This window comes from Lytechinus pictus, chromosome 8 (genome assembly GCF_037042905.1).
Source record: "Lytechinus pictus isolate F3 Inbred chromosome 8, Lp3.0, whole genome shotgun sequence".
In the NCBI taxonomy this organism is placed as follows: Eukaryota; Metazoa; Echinodermata; class Echinoidea; order Temnopleuroida; family Toxopneustidae; genus Lytechinus; species Lytechinus pictus.
The window spans coordinates 30,857,780-30,878,911 of NC_087252.1; the positions used below are offsets into that span (position 1 = coordinate 30,857,780).

Here is a 21,132-nt window from a genome sequence, read left to right on the forward strand (position 1 = left end):
GTTTGGGTGAACTTAAAAGCACCATCATCTGAAAACATACTTATATGTTGTTTATACAGACCTCCAGATGCAAACAATGATTATTTTGAAAGGTATGATCGATACAATTGAAAAAGCTTCATCTGAATCGAAAGAAATTTTAATACTTGGAGATCTAAATATTGACTATCCTACCACACATGATATCAATGACAGTGTTAACCCTATTAATCTCATTTAATATCTTTTTGCTCTTACTCAAATGATAGACAAACCTACTCGGGTGACGTCTCCATCATCCAAATGTATCGATCACATCTTATCATCCATGCCTGAAAAACATGTCATTAGTGATGTTGCCAAAATAAGTGTAAGTGATCATTATCTTGTATTTACTTGTATTAGTTTTAAGTCTACCATTAATGAACACAAAACCAAACGTTCTCGTAATTATAAACACTTCGATTAAGAAAAAAATATTCAGCCATTCAAAATTCGGATGTTTTTAGTAAAAAGGAATATCAGAGTCAATCTGTAACTGATGCATGGCACGAATGGAAGGTTGAATTTATCAATATTTGTAATGAGTATGCTCCTATCAAGACAATACGCGTAAAGAATAAAATATGCCCTTGGATCACACCTGATATTGTGAAGATGATTTATAAAAGAGATTACTTAAAAAAATAAATCTAATTTACAATATTCTAATGAAATTAATAAAGAAAATCGTGTAATGAGAAATCGTACTACTGATCTCATTAGAAAAAAAAACTAGACAGAAGCATTTTAATGATATCACTCATAAATATTAGTCAGACTAAAAAACACTTTGGATAAAATTGCACAAAGTTACAAATAAAATGTTAACTCGGAGAGTTGTACTATTAACTGCAATGTTATAAATGATTATTTCACAAATATAGGCAAGAAATATCTAAGAGTTTTGATAGTTCATATATTCTAGATTGGAAACACCCCAAATGTATTCGAACTTTTGAAATTGAACAAATTAAATCTAAACAATATTAAACTATTTGAGTTGTCTCGATACTAGCAGTCATCTCGACATACTGGATTTCGATACTAAGTTACTAAGACTTGCTGCTCCCTATATATATATGAATCTCTATGTTCTATTTTTAATGCTCGTCTGTTTACAGGTGACATACCCTGTGATGGGAAGATTGCCCGCACTATCCCTGTATACAGGGGCAAGGGGTACAAAGATGATATTACAAACTATCGCCCTATATCTGTAGTATGCCACGTGTCTAAAATGATAGAAAAAGAAGTTCAATTGCAATTATTAAACTATCTTAAAGAGAACGAAATGATCAAAGTCGATCAATATGCATTTCTCCCCCACCATTCTACTATCACCTGCCTTCACAGGGTAATTGATGATTTTCACAAGGCTCTTAACAATAAATAATTAATTGGCTTATGCTTTCTTGACATTTCTAAATGTTTCGACTGTGTAAATCATGAATTACTCTTGCTTAAACTAGAGAAATATGGTATTTATGACAAACAATTAAAATGGTTTTCTAACTATATTACTGAAAGAAAACAACCTGTTTCTTCAAAAGGTAAAAACTCCTCTATAAAAGAATTACCAGTAGGTGTACCACAGGGCGGTGTACTTGCTCCTGTTCTATTTTTATTATTTATCAACGATATATCAGAAGGCCTTAATAATGCTGTATGTTCTATTTATGCTTATGATGTAGTTATCTATGTTACTGGCGATAATATACATAATGTTACTCTAAATTTACAAAATACGGTAAACACACTAGACAACTGGTATAAGAAAAATCGTCTTAAGATAAATGTTAGTAAAACGAAGACAATGTTAATTTCTACAAAGTCAACAGAATGTCTTAATATCTATATTGATAATGAACTCATTGAGCAAGTTCATTCTATCAGGTACTTGGGCATTATTATACATAACATTTAAAGTGGAATGACTATTTAAGACACTTATGCAAATCAACTGCTTACAAGATTTACTACCTTGGCAAATTAGCAAAATGTTTAAACAAAACTTTACTTAATACTTTATATATATCGTCTATACAACCAATTCTTGATTACGGTGTTTCAGTATGGGGCAACTGCCCCAACAAAGGCCCGTCATGTAACCTCTAACTATGATTACAATACAAATTCAGGTCTCCACGTAATGAACAACCTTTTTTTTCAACATTTCACAGATGGTCCTTTATGACCATTACAATTTAAAAAAAAAATAGTGCACAATAAAATATATCAAAATTACTTTTAATATAACATGTGCCATGTGTATCGCCTACACCTATTTCACAATTCTTCTCATTTCCCTCTTTTCAAGAGTATTCAACATGTTCTTTTCATAATAAAAGTTCAGTTTTCATTATGATGACCATATATCTCGATAAATATCGTGATTGTATTCGTGATCATGAAAATCAGAGACAGATCACCTAATTCGTCCTCATGACGAATTAAAATTCAAGTTTATTCATGAATTCTTTAATTCATGTTTAAAGTAATTAACTCAAAATGGATTTAATTCTAATGCAATTTACTACATCAAGGGTGGTCATCTCGACACTCCAATCTTAGGTTCATGAATGCTCAATTCCATTACTGTGCTTTTCTTTATCGTTTTTCTTTGTATCTTGTAATATTTTGTACTATTACAAATATTTTTAATTGCTCAATTTTACTGAATCTTTTACACAATTGCATAATATTATGTATGTTTCATTAGAATTTGATAAATAATTAATTGACTTGAATTGAATTGAAAATCTCGTAAATTCAACTTGGTTGAATTACAAATTAGCAACAGTCAATATTCTTTGCCAACATCATTTACTTTGTGTGAAAAATGCGACAAAATTAGTAAGGCACCACTCTTTAATATAAATGGTTGGTACCACTCTAAAGGGCTAGGTTTGGTATCACTCTGAAAGGATAGGAATAGTTTCACTCTTTCTAAAAAAAATGTTAAATTTTCGCTCTAAAAGGAGGGCTGTTTCAATATTAATATCCGAGTGAGAATATGGTGTCTCACTCTTTTGTAAGTGATATAGTGACACTCTTTTTCTCAGTCGAAAAGGGGTTGTCCGACATTTAACTACCTGACCGAGTTGAGTTTCATTCCTTTTTAGTGGATTTTTACTCGTTTATATTTAGAGAGTATTACTAAAAAGAAGCGATGCCAGAATTTTCATAAGGGGAATAAGAAGGTCAGGACGAGCTATAGGTGACGCAGTATTTTCCTTCTCAATCTAAGTAGTTGGGTATTGAAAAGGGGCACCGACTTCTTTAACCATTCCGCCCTGTAGCGGTTATAGACGGGTCAATATATGGTTTGAACCGGAACAAATTGCAACAAAAGATTTTTCAACTGTTTCTGGCAGTATTTGACCTCAAGCATAACATACTAAAAATCTACCAAAATCCGCATACGGGAAAATAGTTATTTTTCAAGATGGCGTCTATGATGGCCGCCATTCACTGAAAACTGATATAACTCACTCATTATCCCGATAATCCTATTTCATTTATATTCCATGGTCCAGTGGGTAAACGAATTCTTTGATACAAGTTAGAGTGAATATTAGCACTCCATGGTACCAGGAAAATTCAAGATGGCGCCCAAAATGGCTGCCGTAGGCAAAAAAATCCACAATTCATTTTTGTGCCTCTACCATGGTTAAATGGGTCAAATAATAAATTGGGATAAGTTACAAGGACGATGGGTGGTCAACAATGTCCAAAAGTCCACGATGCCTCAACAAAAATAGTAAAAATAAGCCGCTGGTATTTACAAATGGACATAGTTCATGCAATATCCGTCAAGGGCATATGATGTTGATGTCTATAATATGGTTTTAAAAGTCAGAAAAAAATAGTAACAAGGAGAGTCAGTATGTCGAAATCCAAGGTGGCTTATAAAAATCGGAGTTCAAAATGACTGCTGTTAATTAAAAAATTCACATAGTTCATTTACATTTCACCAAGGTGATGTGATTTCGGTGTCCACACCATGGCTTCATGGTTAAAATAATACGTTCGGACTGATTACATTGATATGCACTTGTCTAGTTTGCCTAAAAAATCCAAGAGGGTTTTCGAAAAAGGCATCTAAATCCACTTATATCATAAGGGTCAGAGTTCTACAATATCTATCTGTAAGAAATATGAAGGGTCAAATAGTACATTCGGACAAGTTACATGGATGGTATTGTATTACCTTAAAAAAAAACCATGGTGACTTTTAACATTTCATAAGAATAGGTGCTGCTAACAACTTATGAAACAATATGATAACTTATCCCAATGCATTCAAGCGCATACATTTGTAATTCCGATGCTCCGTTGTTCCGAATGTTCGAATATTCCGAATGTTCGTAATTCCGAAGGTTCATTAGTCCAAAACTAAATAAGGTTCGTAATTCCAAAGGTTCGTTAGTCCGAAAACGAAATGGGGTTCGTTTGTCCGAAGGTCCGTTAGTCCGAAAACGAAGTAAAATTCGTTAATCCGAAAATGAAATTAGGTTCGTTTGAAGTACTTATTCTATTCATGTAATCCGTGACGTTTTCAAAATATTCCTTTTCAGGTCTGATCGTCGAAACGTATCAGGTGGCACAGTGTGCTTGCACTTTCATTAGTATGTATATGTATATGAATTATAACAAACTATTCTTGATGACAATTTATCACAAATTTCAGCTCGCACTTTGCGCTCAAAGTAATTAGTTAGTTTCATGCGCGTCTTGTTCATAATCACAAACATTGCTCAGAATGCTAATTCTTTTCGACAAAATTCCCGAAATTTCGATAAACTTTAGCTCGCTTCTGGCGATCGCAATAACCAATCAGGGATTATGAGATTATTAACAATTATCTTTATGAGAATAAAGCTAAGAAGTCACTGTTCGGACTCCCCCTATAAGAAAAAAAAATCAGCTTTGAGCAGCCTTTTGGGGGAACGTGAATGAAATTCCCACCCCTTATTGGCGAAAGCTCGATCCACATCTGTATAATTAAATGTGTATATTATATACTTACACTATTTTATGTGAAACAAGTCCCCACCCCCCCCCCCCTCCCCCTCATTTAGAAAAGCTGGCTTCGATGGCTGGTATGGATTTTTGCCCCGCCCCAGCAAAAAAAGGGTTGTTTGGGGTCTTAATAAAAAAAAGAAAAACAAATCCCCATAGGAACGAAATACCATTTTTCCCAAAATCGAAAATTCCTTTGTTTTTTCGAAATTAAATGTGCCATTTTTCGAAATGAAATACCCTTTTTAAAGTATACATTTTAGATTATAAAATCTCCATTTTGATTTTTTTTAATCAGTTATTGTTTAGTAAGGTAAAATTAAAAATGATTTGCTCTACTTTACTTTACTTTGCTCCTTTTTGCATCCACATTCTCATAAAAATTGAACAACAACGGAGTTCCCCCCCCCCCCTCCACCACGCTTGATCTTCCGGTTTTCCCGGCTTTGCCACCGAATATTTCATTTTTCGGATTAACGAACCTTCGGATTAAAGAACCTTATTTCGTTTTCGGATTAACGAACCTTCGGAACAACGAACCTTATTTCGTTTTCGGATTGACGAACCTTCGGAACAACGAACCTTATTTCGTTTTCGGATTATCGAACCTTTGGAATAACGAACCTAATTTCGTTTTCGGACAGACGAACCTTCGGAATAACGCCACAAATGTTCGGATTAACGAACATCGAGGTATAGGCAATTTACGTGTTTCGGAATTATTATTTGAACTATGTCAATTTTTAAGTAACATCAGTCACTTTGGAACCCATATTTTGAAACCAACTTGGATTTTAAGGCAAAATAGATAACTGCATATAGTGGTAACCAGTCCCAAAGTATTTTTTTGAACCTTGAAACCCTAGTGTACACACTAAAATAATATCCCCAAGTAGAACAGTCATTTAAAACCCAAATTTTTAAAACCATCTTCGATGTTTTGGACATACCCGACACCTGACCGTCCTTTCAACTTAACCCAATATATTACTTGACCCTTTATACTCTAGTGTACATGTATTTACACCAAAATCATGCCTCCAAGGTATATTTCTAATAATCAATTTACACCCCATTTTTCTGAATTCACGTTATAAGTAACATCTTTAAATACTAGACCACTGACTGTCATTGTAACTTGTCCTAATATATCATTTGGTCTTTGAAACCATATTATATACACCGAAATCATATCTCGCAGGCTGATGTAAAATAAACTATGTCCGCTTTTTAAAGTGACAGCAGTCAATTTAGAATCAATTTTTTGGAAGCCAACATACATTTCTTTTAAATACTAGGCCACTGACTGTCCTTGTAACTTGCCCTTATGTATTAATTGACCCTTGAAACTGGTGATTTAGACACCAAAGACACACCTCCCAGGCCGATATGAAATGAGCTGTGTCCGCTTTATTGTATCAGCAGCCAATTTTTAAGATCAATTTTTTGAAGCCATCTTCGATTTTTTTTTGACATACCAGACCACTGACTGTCCTTGTAACTTATCCTTATATATTATCTGACCCTTGAAACCAGTGGTTTAGGCATCAAATCACATCTCCCAGGCCAAAATGAAATAAGCTATGTCCGCTTTTAAGTATTAGCAGCAATTTCAGAATAAATTTTTGGAATCCATCGCTGAATTTTGCACATACCAGACCGATGACTTTTCTTGTTACTGGCGACAATGTATTATTTGAGCCATTTAGCCATGGTATATACATAACAATCATATTTCTGGATATTGAGCAAACTATGTCGGTTTTTTAAGTAGCAAAAAAAAATTGTACACTCCATTTTGGAAGCCATCTTGATTTTTTGAACATACTGGACCACTGATTGTCCTTATCATTTGTCCCAGTGTCTTATTTGACCATTGAAAACATGGTCGAGACACCAAAATTATTATGTCCAAAGTGGATATGAAATTAACTATGTCCATTTTAATCATCAACAGCCATTTTAAACTCCATTTTTGGAAACCATCTTGGATTTTTTGATACACCAGACCACTTTTCTAATGTACTACTTCACCCTTATCATTGAACAAAGCCAAATCAAGGCCACTTTAGATGGATTGTGGATTTTCAGCCTACGGCAACCATTTTGGGCGCCATATTGGATTTCCCAGGTACACTGGAGGGCTTATAATTTACTCTAGCCGGTATCAAATTTTTTTTACCCCCTAGACCATGGAATATGAATCGAAATAGAATTCTAGGGTGGATAATGAGTCAGTTGTATGCATTTTCAGTGAATGGCGGCCATCTTGGACGCCATCATGAAAATACAATTTTTTCCGGATGCGGATTTTGGTAGATTTTAAGTTGGTTTAGGTCAAATAGTACAAAAAACCGTTGAAAAATCATTTCTTGCAATTTGTTCCGGGTAAGGGTATTTTTTGTCGTATATTGACCTGTCTATTAGATAATATATCATTTTTTGCTTCATGGCTAAATCTTTTAGATATTCAGGCTGTTTTTTTGTTCAAAGATAGAACTTTCTAAATTCGTGCCCGTGCCCGTTTTACCATTCCGTTTCTTATGAGTTTCGTATATTGGACGTCGTTACGTATCAAATCCTGACAGTATTTTGATGAGTTTGGTTTAAGCATAAATTCTTCTACTCTTTTATCTTTTAAGTATTTTTTACCAGGGTCTATGCACATATCGGACACATTTTTCAACATGGCCCGTAGATGGGCGAGATCGTCAGAAAATGTAGGGCCGTAAGCACGAATTTTACCCCAGAAAGAACGATTGAAGTGATCGTACAACATTACGTCGGCGGCATTCCATTCTTTGATTTTGGCCTCAACAGTTTTATTGATAGAATTTCGATGCGATTTGCTTCGAATCCCAAGCTTTGTGTAAAGAACATCTTCGAAATCCCAACACATCAACTTCTTGAGAAGAATCATAGATTCGTCGTAGTACTCGTTCAGCATTATTAGATGGATTTCAGTTGATAACTGGTTAATTTTATTACTTACGACAGTCAGGTTTTCATGGTATTTAGTATCCAGGCCGAGAGCGAACAACTGTCCATTTCTTAGTAACCAACCCATATATGACTTTTCGCGGAGATACTTCATTGGATTCATAATGAAGGTAATGAATGGCTGCTTAGTTTTGATCTGGAGTTGTTTGCCCATTTCGAAGTATCCGAATGCGGATTCGAGTTGGTTAACTGGATTTCGAATGATAGATATATACTTTGCGTTCGGGACTGCAATAGCCATTTCCTTCTTATCAAATCGAGCGTGGTTCACCAGCAAATCGAAGTCCTGACGATTTCTATGAGGAACTTTGAAAGCCATAGAATGATTAAATAGTTTCGTGCGAGGGAAGAAATGACGTTTACTATCCATAGCGAAGCTCAGGTTTCGCCTGAAACCGAATCTTTCAAAAATTGCCGCGGTGGTCGTCGAACCAGTTTTGTGTGTCTTGATAAATACAACCCTTCTATTTGGCAGGCATCCAGATTCTTTAAAAGGGACCGTTTCCAGATGAGGGCGCAATGAAATTGCATGCTTTACTGTTCTACATGAGAAAATAAACGAAACATATATGAGGATTATAATGATGATTATAATATTGAAAATGATCGTGATAATGATCTCCAGTGAGGACCATTCTCCTTACCAGGACAATGGGACTGTGCTCCACGACGAGAGAAAATTGGACGTTAAACGAGTTAGACCTTTTAGGTCCGATAAGAATTTTAGTTTCAAGCTGTTGAAGGTACTTCAATGCCTATATACTGTCTCTGTAAATGACACAGTATTGTATGACACAACAGCCTCAATTCCGTAGCGGTATATAATTGCTTATACAATATTCATTTCATTTCATTTTATTTATTTCTATTTCGAAAATTTACACTTTTCTTCGTACAATAATCATGATAATACAGAATATACATGTAAGCAATGAAACTGCAATTTTTATGGACAAAAAGCATATTTACGATTTTCATTTTGGCAGGTTGGAAATGAAGGAGGCTGCTAAGAAGCGGAGCTTTTAGGTTGTAGCCTCCTAATAAAAATAATCTTCTCAATAGTATAACCCCCCCAAACAAAAAAATCACACACACAAAATTACAACTTGACCATGAGTAGTAAAAAAAATAGATTTTTTTTGGGGGGGGGGATATTAAAAAGATTAAATAATAAATAAAATGATGAAAAGAGAGATTCAAGGTCTCAAAAGTCTAGCCCCGGCACTCGCAACTGATCCCGCTGATCAACAGGAATTTACAGGAAAACGAAGGGAATGCAAAGTTCGCGATAATGGTATCCATGTTTCATTAAAAAAACACGGGTGTTTTAGTGATAAAGAGTTGAATCAATTAGTAATTGTCTTGGAGAAATGTCTTTAATTTAAGAGAGTTTAAGCTTGGAGATTCTTTGATGTTGTTATTGATAATGCCCCAGAGCCTACATGTAGTGCCTTCGAAAGTAAATATTGATTTTGCAAAGCAAAATTTCTTGAGTGAGGGTGTTGAGCTAAATAAAATGAAGGCTATCACTACGAAATGGAGGTCATACTGGTCCCGAGAGAAATTTCGAAGGTTTCCATTACAAAATGCATATCATTTTGGTTCCGAGAAATTTGAAAAGCAAAAAAAAAAAAAACGGGGGGGGGGGGTTAACTGTAAAATGAAGGACATTAGGTTACAATTATCAATTTTTCAACTAATTCCAGGATTCCATGGGGTGCTGCCTACTGCCTATGAACAATAATACACGCAGCACCCCCTAGAAAAATGTTTGGGTGCTTCAGCATCTCCAGCACCCCAACTTCCCGTAGCCATCGCAAATATGGACCGGGGCAGTGGTAGATGAAATTCATCAGATTGACATGTGGGATATTTGTTAACCGCTATGTTTTTGGTAAATGATGAATGAAAGATTGATGGTAGCATACTATTGCCTAATAGTAATATATTGTTTTTATTTTCAGAATTTCATTTGCTAAAAAACACGTTATCTCTATGGTATCTCCAGGATAATTCTAAAATAACACGCAGCGCCTAATTCTGTAAGAGTAAAATTCTTTATATGTAATATGTGTATGTCTATTTCCCCGGACAATCGTTCCGTAATTTAAATAAAGTAAAATTAGCGTTGAGTAATACCGATATTGCGCGAAAGGATATAGGAATAGTATCTTTGAGTTGTGGATGTCATTTATATCGATTATGAATCAAAGTGGGCCCAGTAGGCTGCCTTGTGGAACACCTCAGTTAACACTTTGTTCATTTAATGCTTACAAATTGTTTACGATTAGTGAAGTAGTTTCTAAGCCACTCCAAAGCCTTTCTACGAAGTCCGTAAATTTTTAATTTTAGATAGAACTATGTCATGGTTAATATTGTTGAAGGGATCAAGAAAAGCACATACTGTGTGTTCCAAATTGCCAATAGCTTTTGTGAATTTTTTTCAAGAAATTAGAGAGTAGCGTGAGATGTATTTTGTCTTTGGTGAAATCCAAACTAAAAATCGGAAATCATATTATATTCATTCATGAAATTTGATATTCTTGTGTATATTACCCATTCCATAACTTTAGATAACGTAGGTGATAAAGATTCTGGTCTATACTTACATACATTATTCTTTTCGCCTTTTTGTGCACTGGTATAATCTTGGATATTTTCATATCATTAGGCACGACATCATTACTTAAAATTAAGTATGTATGCTAATGGATCAACAATGTATTCTATGACATAAAGGGAGGAGACAGAAGAAAGAAAGAAGTGGATTGGTGAAAGAGGATCAGGAATATTATCATAAAGGGAATGTGAACACAACATACCCTAATATAATATTTTTTTTTCGTTTATCTCTCCTGAATTCATGATATATTGTATAGCGTTTCAGGCAGTTTCAGATTATGATTATTTGGCTCCACTCTCCAGTTAGAGAGGAAAAAGTTGAAAAAAGGTCAAAACAAAATTGTTTTAAACTCTAAACAGACGGCCACCACCATTCTGTCTAGGTCCGAGTATAAAGAAAAGGGAAGGGCATGAATATCAAAGGACCTTACAAGTTAAAATTAACTATTCTCACAAACTAACAGTGTTTATAACGAACATATGATGCAAAACATCAATTTTTATGATATTTCGACGTCAATGATCATTTAGGTCATTGCCTCTAGAGTTCAGCAGACGTCAAATCTGTAAACTATAACACTGGTGAAAGTTCAATGCTTTAATCATAATTTTAGTGTTATGATTAGACCAGTGTTTGTACTACTACAATTAATCATTTTGGATCACTTTGGATAAATGCAAATTATACGCCTTTCCACCACTTGGGTTTTTTCTGGACTTATGGTACTAACCCTGTTGCATTTTTTTTTACATGAGAGGCCTATTTAAGCCTATCATAAGACAGTGAGCACTAAGCGTCAGTACCCTGCAGGGTCAAATGTCAAATCTTATAACCCACCAAATTCTTTCTAGAATACCAGGATACCTTGAAAGTCAATATTGAATAATTTTGTTTTCATTAAAACCATTTTTAGCATGAGCTAATGATGCAAAACATCAATTTTCTTATATTTTGAGGTAACTGAACTTAAGGTCATTGACCTCAAGAGGTCAGCATATGTCAAATCTGACTTGCATCCTAATTTTGAAAATTAAGCATATGGTAAGATATAATACCAGTTGGTGAAAATTGAATGCTTTAATCATAATTTTTGAAAGAGCTATATGACCAGATCAGTATTCGTACTACTATTAATAAATATGAAAAATACTCACGATGGCCGCCATTTTGGATTTATGCAAATTAGACGTCTTTCCACCACATGGATTTTTCTTGACTTTTAGTTTGTCATTTTGGAGACTTCATGGAAATGCGTAACAATATTTTCATGCTGAAATAAATTGTATTGCAAGTTTACACAAGAGGTCTTTAAACCACTGATGCTAAGTGTCAATATTCTAATATGTTAAGGTCATTGACTTTTGCCAGTGCTCCGGGGTAAAAGGTCAAAACTTATAACACACAAACTTCATTCTAGAATATCAGGATACTCTGAAAGTCAATCTTGAATATTTTTGTTGCATTATAACCATATTAATTATGAAATAATGATGCAAAACATCAATTTTCTGATATTTTGAGGTCACTGAACTTAAGGTCATTGACCTCTAGAGGTCAGCATATGTCAAATCTGACTTGCATCCTAATTTTAAAACTAAGCCTATGGTAAGATATAACACTGGTGAACTTGTAATGCTTTAATCATAATTTCTAAAAGTGCTATGATCAGATTAGTGTTTGTACTACTATTAATAATCATGAAAAGTTCTCACGATGGCCGCCATTTTGGACTTATGCAAATTAGACGTCTTTCCACCTCTTGGGTTTTTCCGGACTTTTAGTATTTAATTTTGGGGACTTCATGGAAATGCATTGCGGTGAAAAAAATTATGTTGCAATTTGTTTGAGGTCAAACCTTATTTTCCCTTGACTAAAATGGAAGTGGCGAGGTTCTCGATTCTGATAGTTGACGTGTGTGAGGACCTGAGGCATATGGCAGGCCAAAAAAATGACGTCATCTCGTACCAGTCGTCTATGTCGAAGTACGTTTGACGCGAGCGCGATCACTTTCTTATTAAATATCAGATCAATCTACCATGTCTACGATGCATGAGTTCGTATCCAGATACCAAAACGTTGGACAGATAACTGCAAATATCGGTGTAACAATATTCCTTTTCAATCCAGATATACTCTATCATGTCTATATAAAAATGGAAATTACATTTTTTTTTTCACGGAATGCACTCAAACCGCATGCCCCCGATACGCGTTGGAACCTTTCAGTTTTTGACCGCAAAGTAAATTACACAGGAATGCGCGTCGTTTGATATCCGCCGACAGCTGCTCAAACTTCCTGTTATGGAACATCGACCAATACCATTTTCAAGAGCGTGCCATCCGCACATTTGAGTCCTATTTGATTGCATCCTATTAAGATTCGGTTTAATTTCCTAACCGGAAAATAAACGTATACTTTTCAAATAAAAACGGTATCACACCCTCACCTGGTGTAGTTGCCATGGTAACTAGGGTGTACTATCAAATTACCATCCAGCCGGTTGTCAAGGTAAACGCAAGTCCAAATGGCCCCAATGCACATCAAAAGCGAGACTGGTCTTAAATAGGTCAGAATCGTTGACGAAAAACCATCACTCATCATGAATATACACTCTTTTTAACAGACGCTGAAAACTCAGGTATAGAATTACCACAGACCAAATCTGAAAAAAAAAAATAATAATCATTAATTAATCCTGGACTCAACACTGTCGTGAAAACTCTAACCCACCCACCCCCCGTCCCCCTCCGCCATCCTCGTCGAACTCAGCAATTTAGGTACCTATGCAAGGATCTTTGTATTCACGTCTTGATGTTAATCATGACATTAACTTTTATGTAAATTAAAACATTGATTTATGTTATGATTTTATGTCTACGTTTCTATCATAAAGTTTTAGCTACCTCAATTCAATTCAAGTAAACATTTATTTTCTTCCAACTGACATTACACACATCCAATTTCATATAAAATAAAAAAATTTAATAATATAGCAATATAACAATAAAGGTAAATACAATGGCTTATTATAATCACTCAGGTCGCGGGTGCGTTTGAAATCACTCGGGTTTTGGATTTTTGGCGATTTTTTGGATTTCGATGCGATCTTTTTCACTGGTGTCTTCAAAGGAACAAACACGCTGGGAAAATAAAATGAAATTGAAATTCGAGTTTCGTTTTAAGCCGGCAAGTGCCTTAAATAAAATGTACTCGACTACTATTTTGACATATTAGACAGACAAGCAAATCAGCCATGTGGCTCAGCTATCTTAGAATACTTTCGGACTTCTACTGTGTCTTATACGAGGACTCCGAGTCGGAACTTGCTATATCTGCCACATCGATATTACATCGCCATTCCCATATGCGGACATGCCTGCATGCAATGGCCCCAAGGCGGGACCCGGCCGCGGTCGGACACGACGTGCATCGGTAGCATGGAGCAAGCTAACGTGAGTCGAGCCGAGTTAGATCCCACGTTACAGTGCCAGTCAGTCCGCAGCTCGTCCGAAAGTATTTTATTCAGCGGTATGCATAGCCAGCCATCCGTGGTTAAATGCATATATATACGTAATTAGACCAAAAGCTTCGGTCTAGGTTATGTTCGTTGTTCCGCTGAACTCCGTTGGCTCCACTCACCAAATACAGATACCTAAGTTCTAGCTCGATCTGTACAGGGACTCAATGGTCATATGTTTATGTATTAAGTTCCAATAAAACAGGGAAGTGAAATTGCGCGACAGCCGAAGTAATTGGTCTCTGTTTTTTTACCCTTTTAAGTTTATTTCTCCCCGTTTTTGGTGCATTTTAGGACAAAACTCAATAATAATCTTTAGTTTGGTACAGTTGTTTTCATATATTTTTACGCAATAAAGACAAAAATCGATGAGCCCTGTCTGGGGGATTTTGCATTGTTAACCCCCTAATGGTGGCTGCACGATAGCGAGCCGTCTGTGTACGAGGCGATATCAAAATGTAAAAAACTCCTCGAAACAGACGGCTGCCAGCTGTCTAATACGTAATGAGCTGTAAGGACGATCTCTTTTCCGATCGGCGTTTCAAAATTTTGCTCTTAATTATTGTCCATTTCTCATAAAATTGGTCCTATTTTATGGATAAAGGGCCATATCGTGTTTTAAGTAACTGGAGACCAAAAAAATTCTCGATACATAGCGTTAGGTGATGTGCTTGATTGATCTTCTTTGTGCTTGCGTGCGAAACGTATACGTTGAGCTGAACGGGGAGTCTGTCTCTCCTACTTTTCCGAAATTAAAACAGTCCCTCGATTGGACACAGTTATTTAGACGCAGTACAAATAATGCTCTGACAACCAAACTAACTTCTCGTCAGCATCAGTAAAACTGTGAATGGGCTTTTAAAACTAATACTAAAACTGATCTAAAATTGATCTTTGATCGATTTTAAAATTGATTTTTAAAAATCGATTTTAAATCAATTTTAAAATCGTAATTGTACCTAGCTGTTCTAATTATTCCATCAACCCCTCTTTTCCCTCCTCTTCAAAACCACTCTGCCACTTTTAGACAGTTATAATTTAAAAATCGACTTTAAAATCGTATTTTAAATCGATTTTAAAAGCTCAAACATATTTAAGACAGTTGGCTAGCCACGATATCGCCTTATCAATTCCTATTGTTTACTCCTCCTTTAGGGCTCTCCCTGTATTAAAAAACATTAAAATCCCATAGACGGAGCCCTAAAGGAGGACTAAATAATACAGATTGACAAGGCGATATCGTGGCTATCCAACTGTCTGAAAGTGGCAGAGTGGTTTTGAAGAGGAAGGAAAAGAGGGGTTGATGAAATAATTCGGTTTGAATATGAATTTAAAATTGATTATAAAATCGATTTTGAAATCAATTTACAATCGATTGTAAAATCGTATTTCAAATTGGTTTTAAAAGCTCAAACATTTTCAAAGACAGTAAGTTGGCTAGCCACGATATCGCCTTGTCAATCTTTATTTTTTAGTCCTCCTTCAGGGCTCTGTCTATGGGATTTTAATGTTTTTTTTAATACAGGGAGAGCCCTTAAGGCGGAGAAAATAATAGTGTTACGAGACTGCAACAAATAACAATAAAAAAAAAATTAGATTTAAATTTGATTTCCTTCTTTTGTATTACAGGAAATATAACAATGATAAACTGACAAACATAAATAAATATTGATCTTACATGTACATGTCTTGAAGTGACAGATGTGCAATCCAAAGTGATGATACTATATCAAAAAAAAATCCAAGTTGGTTGGCGAAGATTCCTTAAATTAAAGTTCACAATGATGGCGATAATGAAACTGATATTGAAGCACAATGAATAACAAGAGTCACTGTAACGAGTTGAAATGTCCGTGAAGACGATGTTGATGATGATTAACAGTCAATTTCAGCAATTAAAACATCTTGATGATCTCGATGAGAACTGAGAATTCCTCTCTCAAACTTAGTAACTGCGAACAGTTCATTGATGGCGTGCAAATAATTCCACCGAAGATAAATGTTATATCCCAGTTGGAAATAAACCATTCTCTGACATAAAGTCTGGCGTTGAACTCTGAGTTCTGATCTGATATGATGTGATGTGATGATCTCCTTGAATAAACTGCCAGCTTAAATACAAATTATTCACTATTCTGGAAGTATTGTCTACAAAAAGAACATTCTGCCAATTACCAGAGCAGTCTAATTTTAGAAGCCTCTTGAATGACCTCAGTGAAATTAACAATTTCAACAAAATAGCTAAGCCTATTGTTCTTTTTGTTGCTCTTAGTCTATTGTCTACATTCAACAAATAACAGAGATTATTTAAAGATTACTCATGTCTAACAAAGCTTTAGTGAGACATTCTGGAATGTTCTTAATCATTCTATGCTATGAATATCCTTAAAGAGAAAATAACCAAAAAAATGAATGTAATTTCTCTTACAATTATACTTACATATAACAATAGGGATTGACAAGGCGATTTCGTGGCAAGCCAACTGTCTTATAAAATGTTTGAGCTTTTAAAATCAATTAAAGATACGATTTTAAAATCGATTTTAGAATCATAACTGTCTAAAACAGGGGCGTAACAGGGGTCGGTGGCCAGGGGGCAAGAGCCAAAAATTTCCCGGTCATATCATGGAACAGGCAATGGCGTCAGAAGGCAAACATTTTGAGGGGGTGATATGGTGTATCGGGCAAAAAAAAAATCGAGCGAGCGAGCAAAAATTTTGACATTTTTATTACAAAATTCAAATTTTGTGATAGATTTTGACATAATGTTAAAATAAGATAATATCATATTTCACCCGTCTCTCTTTTTTGTAGGCCACGGTGAATAGGATTTTTGTTATGATTGTGCGCATCAGGGCGAAGCTCTATATGCTCGAGGGGACCCAGTATGGCGCCTGTGGCAAGACATAGCTTAATATAAGTACCGAGCGAGCGAAGCGAGCGAGAAAAAAAATCACCTTTTCATGAGAATCTAACATGAAAATAGATTTTGACGTGATATCCAGAAAAATATAATGCAAGTTTACTTTGCTTTTATGTCTTTCTTCCTGTTTGTTTGTTTGTTTGGTTGTAGAACTTTTGGGGGCCATGGTCCAAACTCATCCATACAACAGTGCTATGTGGGTGGGGTCCGGGGCGGAGCCCTGGAACCTCTTCATATGAAAGCCACTTTAAACCATACAGATGGCCACTAATTTTAATCAAATTGTGTGTTTATCTATACAGCTTTCACACAACACATAAGTTCAATGCAGTTGCGTACCATAATCATCCAGCGAGCGAAGCGAGCCAGAAAGAAAAATGGCCTTTTGAAATGACATTCTAATTATGTGATAGATTTTTACATCATAGCAAATATCATGTCATATTCTTTTTTCATTCATCTTATTTTGCTGCCTCCTTTAATTTCTTTTATTTCCCCTTGGCTGTGGAACCATCCCCGGTACGCCAGTGCTTAAACGCAAAAGTTCAATGCAGGAAGGGTTCATACAGGGGCCGTTATAGAGCCCTTTAAAGGTTACAGATGAAGAGCCCCCACTGCACGGGGTCTTGGACAGAGCCCCCGGTAGCTTTGGAGCTTTAGCAAGTTTATGATGATAGTTATCGTCAATCCTCGGCAGCCCGGTAGTTTTATCTTGTCCCTTTTTTTTTATTTACCAATTTTGATTTTGGCTCATTCCATTTTACCTCCATTTCCCGCTTTTGTTTGCCATTTGTCATCTTTAATCTATTTCCCTGTATCACTAATCATGCTTATTGTATTTGTATATCAGGGAGAATTGTTCTTTCTCACATGTTCTTCTTTCCTTCTTTTTCCCGTTTTCTTTCCGTTTTCCCTTTTCGTTTCCTTATCCCCTTTCCCTTTCCTTTTCCACCGTTCCTCTTTTTTCCTTCCTTTTCCTTTCTTTCTTTCTCCCCCCTTTTTTTTCTTTTTACCGTTTGTTTTTATTTTCCCGGTGAGCTCCGCCAGGGGGAGGGGGGCTAAAAGTGGCAGAGTGGTTTTGAAGAGGAAGGAAAAGAGGGGTTGATGGAATAATTAGGACAGGTATAATTACGAGTTAAAAGTTGATTTTAAAATCGATTTTAAAATCAATTTCAAAATCGATTTAATTTCAATTTTAGATCAGTTTTAATATTAGTTTTAAAAGCACATTCACATTTTTACTGATGCTGATTAGAAGTTAGTTTCGTTGTCAGAGCATTATTTGTCCTGCGTCTAAACTGTGTCCGAGGGGCTGTTTTAATTTCGGAAGGTAGGAGAGACAGAGAGAGAGAAAGAATTTTAGGTGGGGAATGGTTTAGGTCTCCAGTTACTTAAACATGTTAAAACACGATATGGCCCTTTTATCTATAAAGTTAGAGCAATTTTATGAGAAATGGACAATTCTAACAGCAACATTTTAAAACACCGATCGGAAAGATCGTCTTCACAGCTCATTACGTATATGAATTATACGGATGGCTATGCATACCGCTGAATAAAATGCTTTCGGACGGGCTGCGGACTGACTGGCACTGTATAACGTACGTTGGATCTACCTCGGCTCGACTCACGTTAGCTTGCTCCATGCTACCGATGCACGTCGTGTCCGACCGCGGCCGGGTCCCGCCTTGGGGCCATTGCATGCAGGAATGTCCGCATATGGGAATGATGGGATGTAATATCGATGTGGCAGATATGACAAGTTCCGACTCGGAATCCTTGTATAGGACACAGTAGAAGTCCGGATATATTCTAAGATAGTTGAGCCACATGGCTAGTTTGCTTGTTTGTCACGTTAAATCAGTAGTCGAGTACATTTTATTTAAGGCACTTGCCGGCTTAAAACGAAACTCGAATTTCAATTTCATTTTTATTTTCCCAGCGTGTTTGTCCCATTGAAGACACCGTTAGAAAAAAATCGCATCGAAAAAAAATATAAAAATCGCCAAAAATCCAAAACCCGAGTGATTGCGAACACGCCCACGACCCGAGTGATTATTATAGCCAATACAATATGTAATTTATGTACATGGAATAAGGCGCAAAAACCCCGGAGAGCAGCAGGTGCTTGTGCCGGGATACGCCTGTACCTAAACAACAAATAACGAAAGAAACGGCCACGAGAAGGGACATAAATATAAGAGAGCAGAAAAAAGGGGGCTAGATAGGTGAGCAAGTAGTAGAAGGAGATGAACCGGTTTGAATTTATGGAATTCATTTAAACGGATTTATCTGAATGTACTTTTTGATATATCAAGAGCTCACTTGCAAAAAGGGTTAGGTCCATTTTTCATCAAAGTTGATTTTTATGTCTCAATATATAGATTTTTCGTAGCAGTATAAGATGATACCAAAGAAAAGTTGAAATTCCCATTAAAAAATGAACTAAAATGGCAAAGAAAAATCCCTTTTTTTCAAAAGGGGTTAGGTCCATTTTAGTTTGGTTGAAAAAGGGGTTAGGTCCACACAGAATATTTTTGAAAAATAATATCTTAAAAAATATGGAGACAGGTAAATTTATTTTTTACCTAATTTCATGTTCTCATGGTAGGGTATCATAAAAATCCAGTTTCGCATAAGAATATTGCAATATGGGAGAATAAAAAACATTTCTCGGAATGATCCAAAGTGGACCTAACCCCTTTTGCAACTAACCTGAACTAAACTCTTCATATATTTTTGGACCCCGAATGGTAAATTAAATTGTCAAAAAAATCAATTACATATACATGTTTGTACAAATAGTTGCATACTTACAACATATCAACACAAATAAAATTAATAATTATTAATTGACAGCAACGAAAAGGCATACACAGAAATCGTACAGCATACAAATAAATCGTACAGAGCGGTAATGATAATCTTCGAGTACATGAATTCGATTATAGACAGGATTAACAGGGAGACTTGGGTAAGAAGGCCCCCTTTTTCATAATTCCATTCATATGTTTTCATACAATGCATAGCAGTAGAAATGTGATTAGGTGTCAAATACTGGGTCTTTAATAGAAATATGAGAACTATGTGAGAACTATCAACTAAAAATCTCATTTGCATTTTAATGAGCATTGATCATTGTTGTCAGCGGGTTCATTTGCCCCATCGAAATGATTATCAATTTTTATATTCATGTCATGATTCACATTTTCGGCTTTGAATTTCAGTGCATTACAATCACAAAATGCAATGATATAGGCCATATAGGCCATAATAATGTATACTAAGCGTACAACAAAATGATCAAACTGCCCCTTTAAAGCCGTTGCGATTGGCAGCCTAAACATGATATTATAAGTAACGACATGAATTGAATACGAATAATTGAACTTTTGTTTAGGCAGGAAGTAATGATTGATATTTGAACAAACATGGGTAGCGTATCTATTAGATTATTGACTTGGACGGGAGAGGGGGTCAATATGTAAACTGTTCAAGGCATAGGCTAACATTCCAAAGGTCAGATTTACACAAGATTACACATAAATTATTAAAGAAAACCTGTTCATAATTATACATCCTTGTGGAGCCGTGTTATGTGCAAACGCCGGGATATGTGCAAACAACGGTATATGTGCAAAATTTCGCCGGGATTTGTGCAAACAACGGTATTTGTTCAAACGCCACGCCGGGAAATGTGCAAATCTGTCAAAATTTATCAACGGCATCTGTGCAAACGTGACGACGGTATATGTGCAAATGAACAATTTTCACGGGAAATGTGCAAACCTCCGGGATATGTGCAAATCACTGTTTTTATCAATATCAAGGTTATTTCTCATGAAATGTTTCATAACATTACTGTTAAAATGATAATGTTGGTAATGTTGAATAACATGAACATATAGCAGCGTTTCCTCCAAACCCAGTTATTTCAAAATGATAAATAACAATACCAAAACCAATATAAAGACCACATAATCTTATTAATGTTGAATAACATGGAAATAAAGTGAAGTCTTTCA

General features: G+C 35.6%; 1 protein-coding gene across 1 annotated transcript; it reads right to left on the reverse strand.

Annotated features, from left to right (window-relative positions):
* Positions 1-7,546: 7,546 nt before the first annotated feature.
* Positions 7,547-18,753, reverse strand: LOC135155271 (galactosylceramide sulfotransferase-like). Its single transcript, XM_064104204.1, has 2 exons — positions 18,713-18,753; positions 7,547-8,585 (listed from the first exon to the last, which is right to left on the reverse strand). The coding sequence occupies exons 1-2, from the start codon at positions 18,751-18,753 to the stop codon at positions 7,547-7,549; spliced, it is 1,080 nt and encodes a 359-aa protein (XP_063960274.1).
* Positions 18,754-21,132: the final 2,379 nt, after the last annotated feature.

Bases quoted from the DNA above. Each gene is read 5' to 3' on its own strand.
- LOC135155271 (XM_064104204.1), bottom strand. From the start codon at position 18,753: ATGGAGCAAGCTAACGTGAGTCGAGCCGAGGTAGATCCAAC. The intron at 8,586-18,712 runs GTACGTTATACA...TTTCTCATGTAG, and splicing joins CGAGCCGAGGTAGATCCAAC to AACAGTAAAGCATGCAATTT.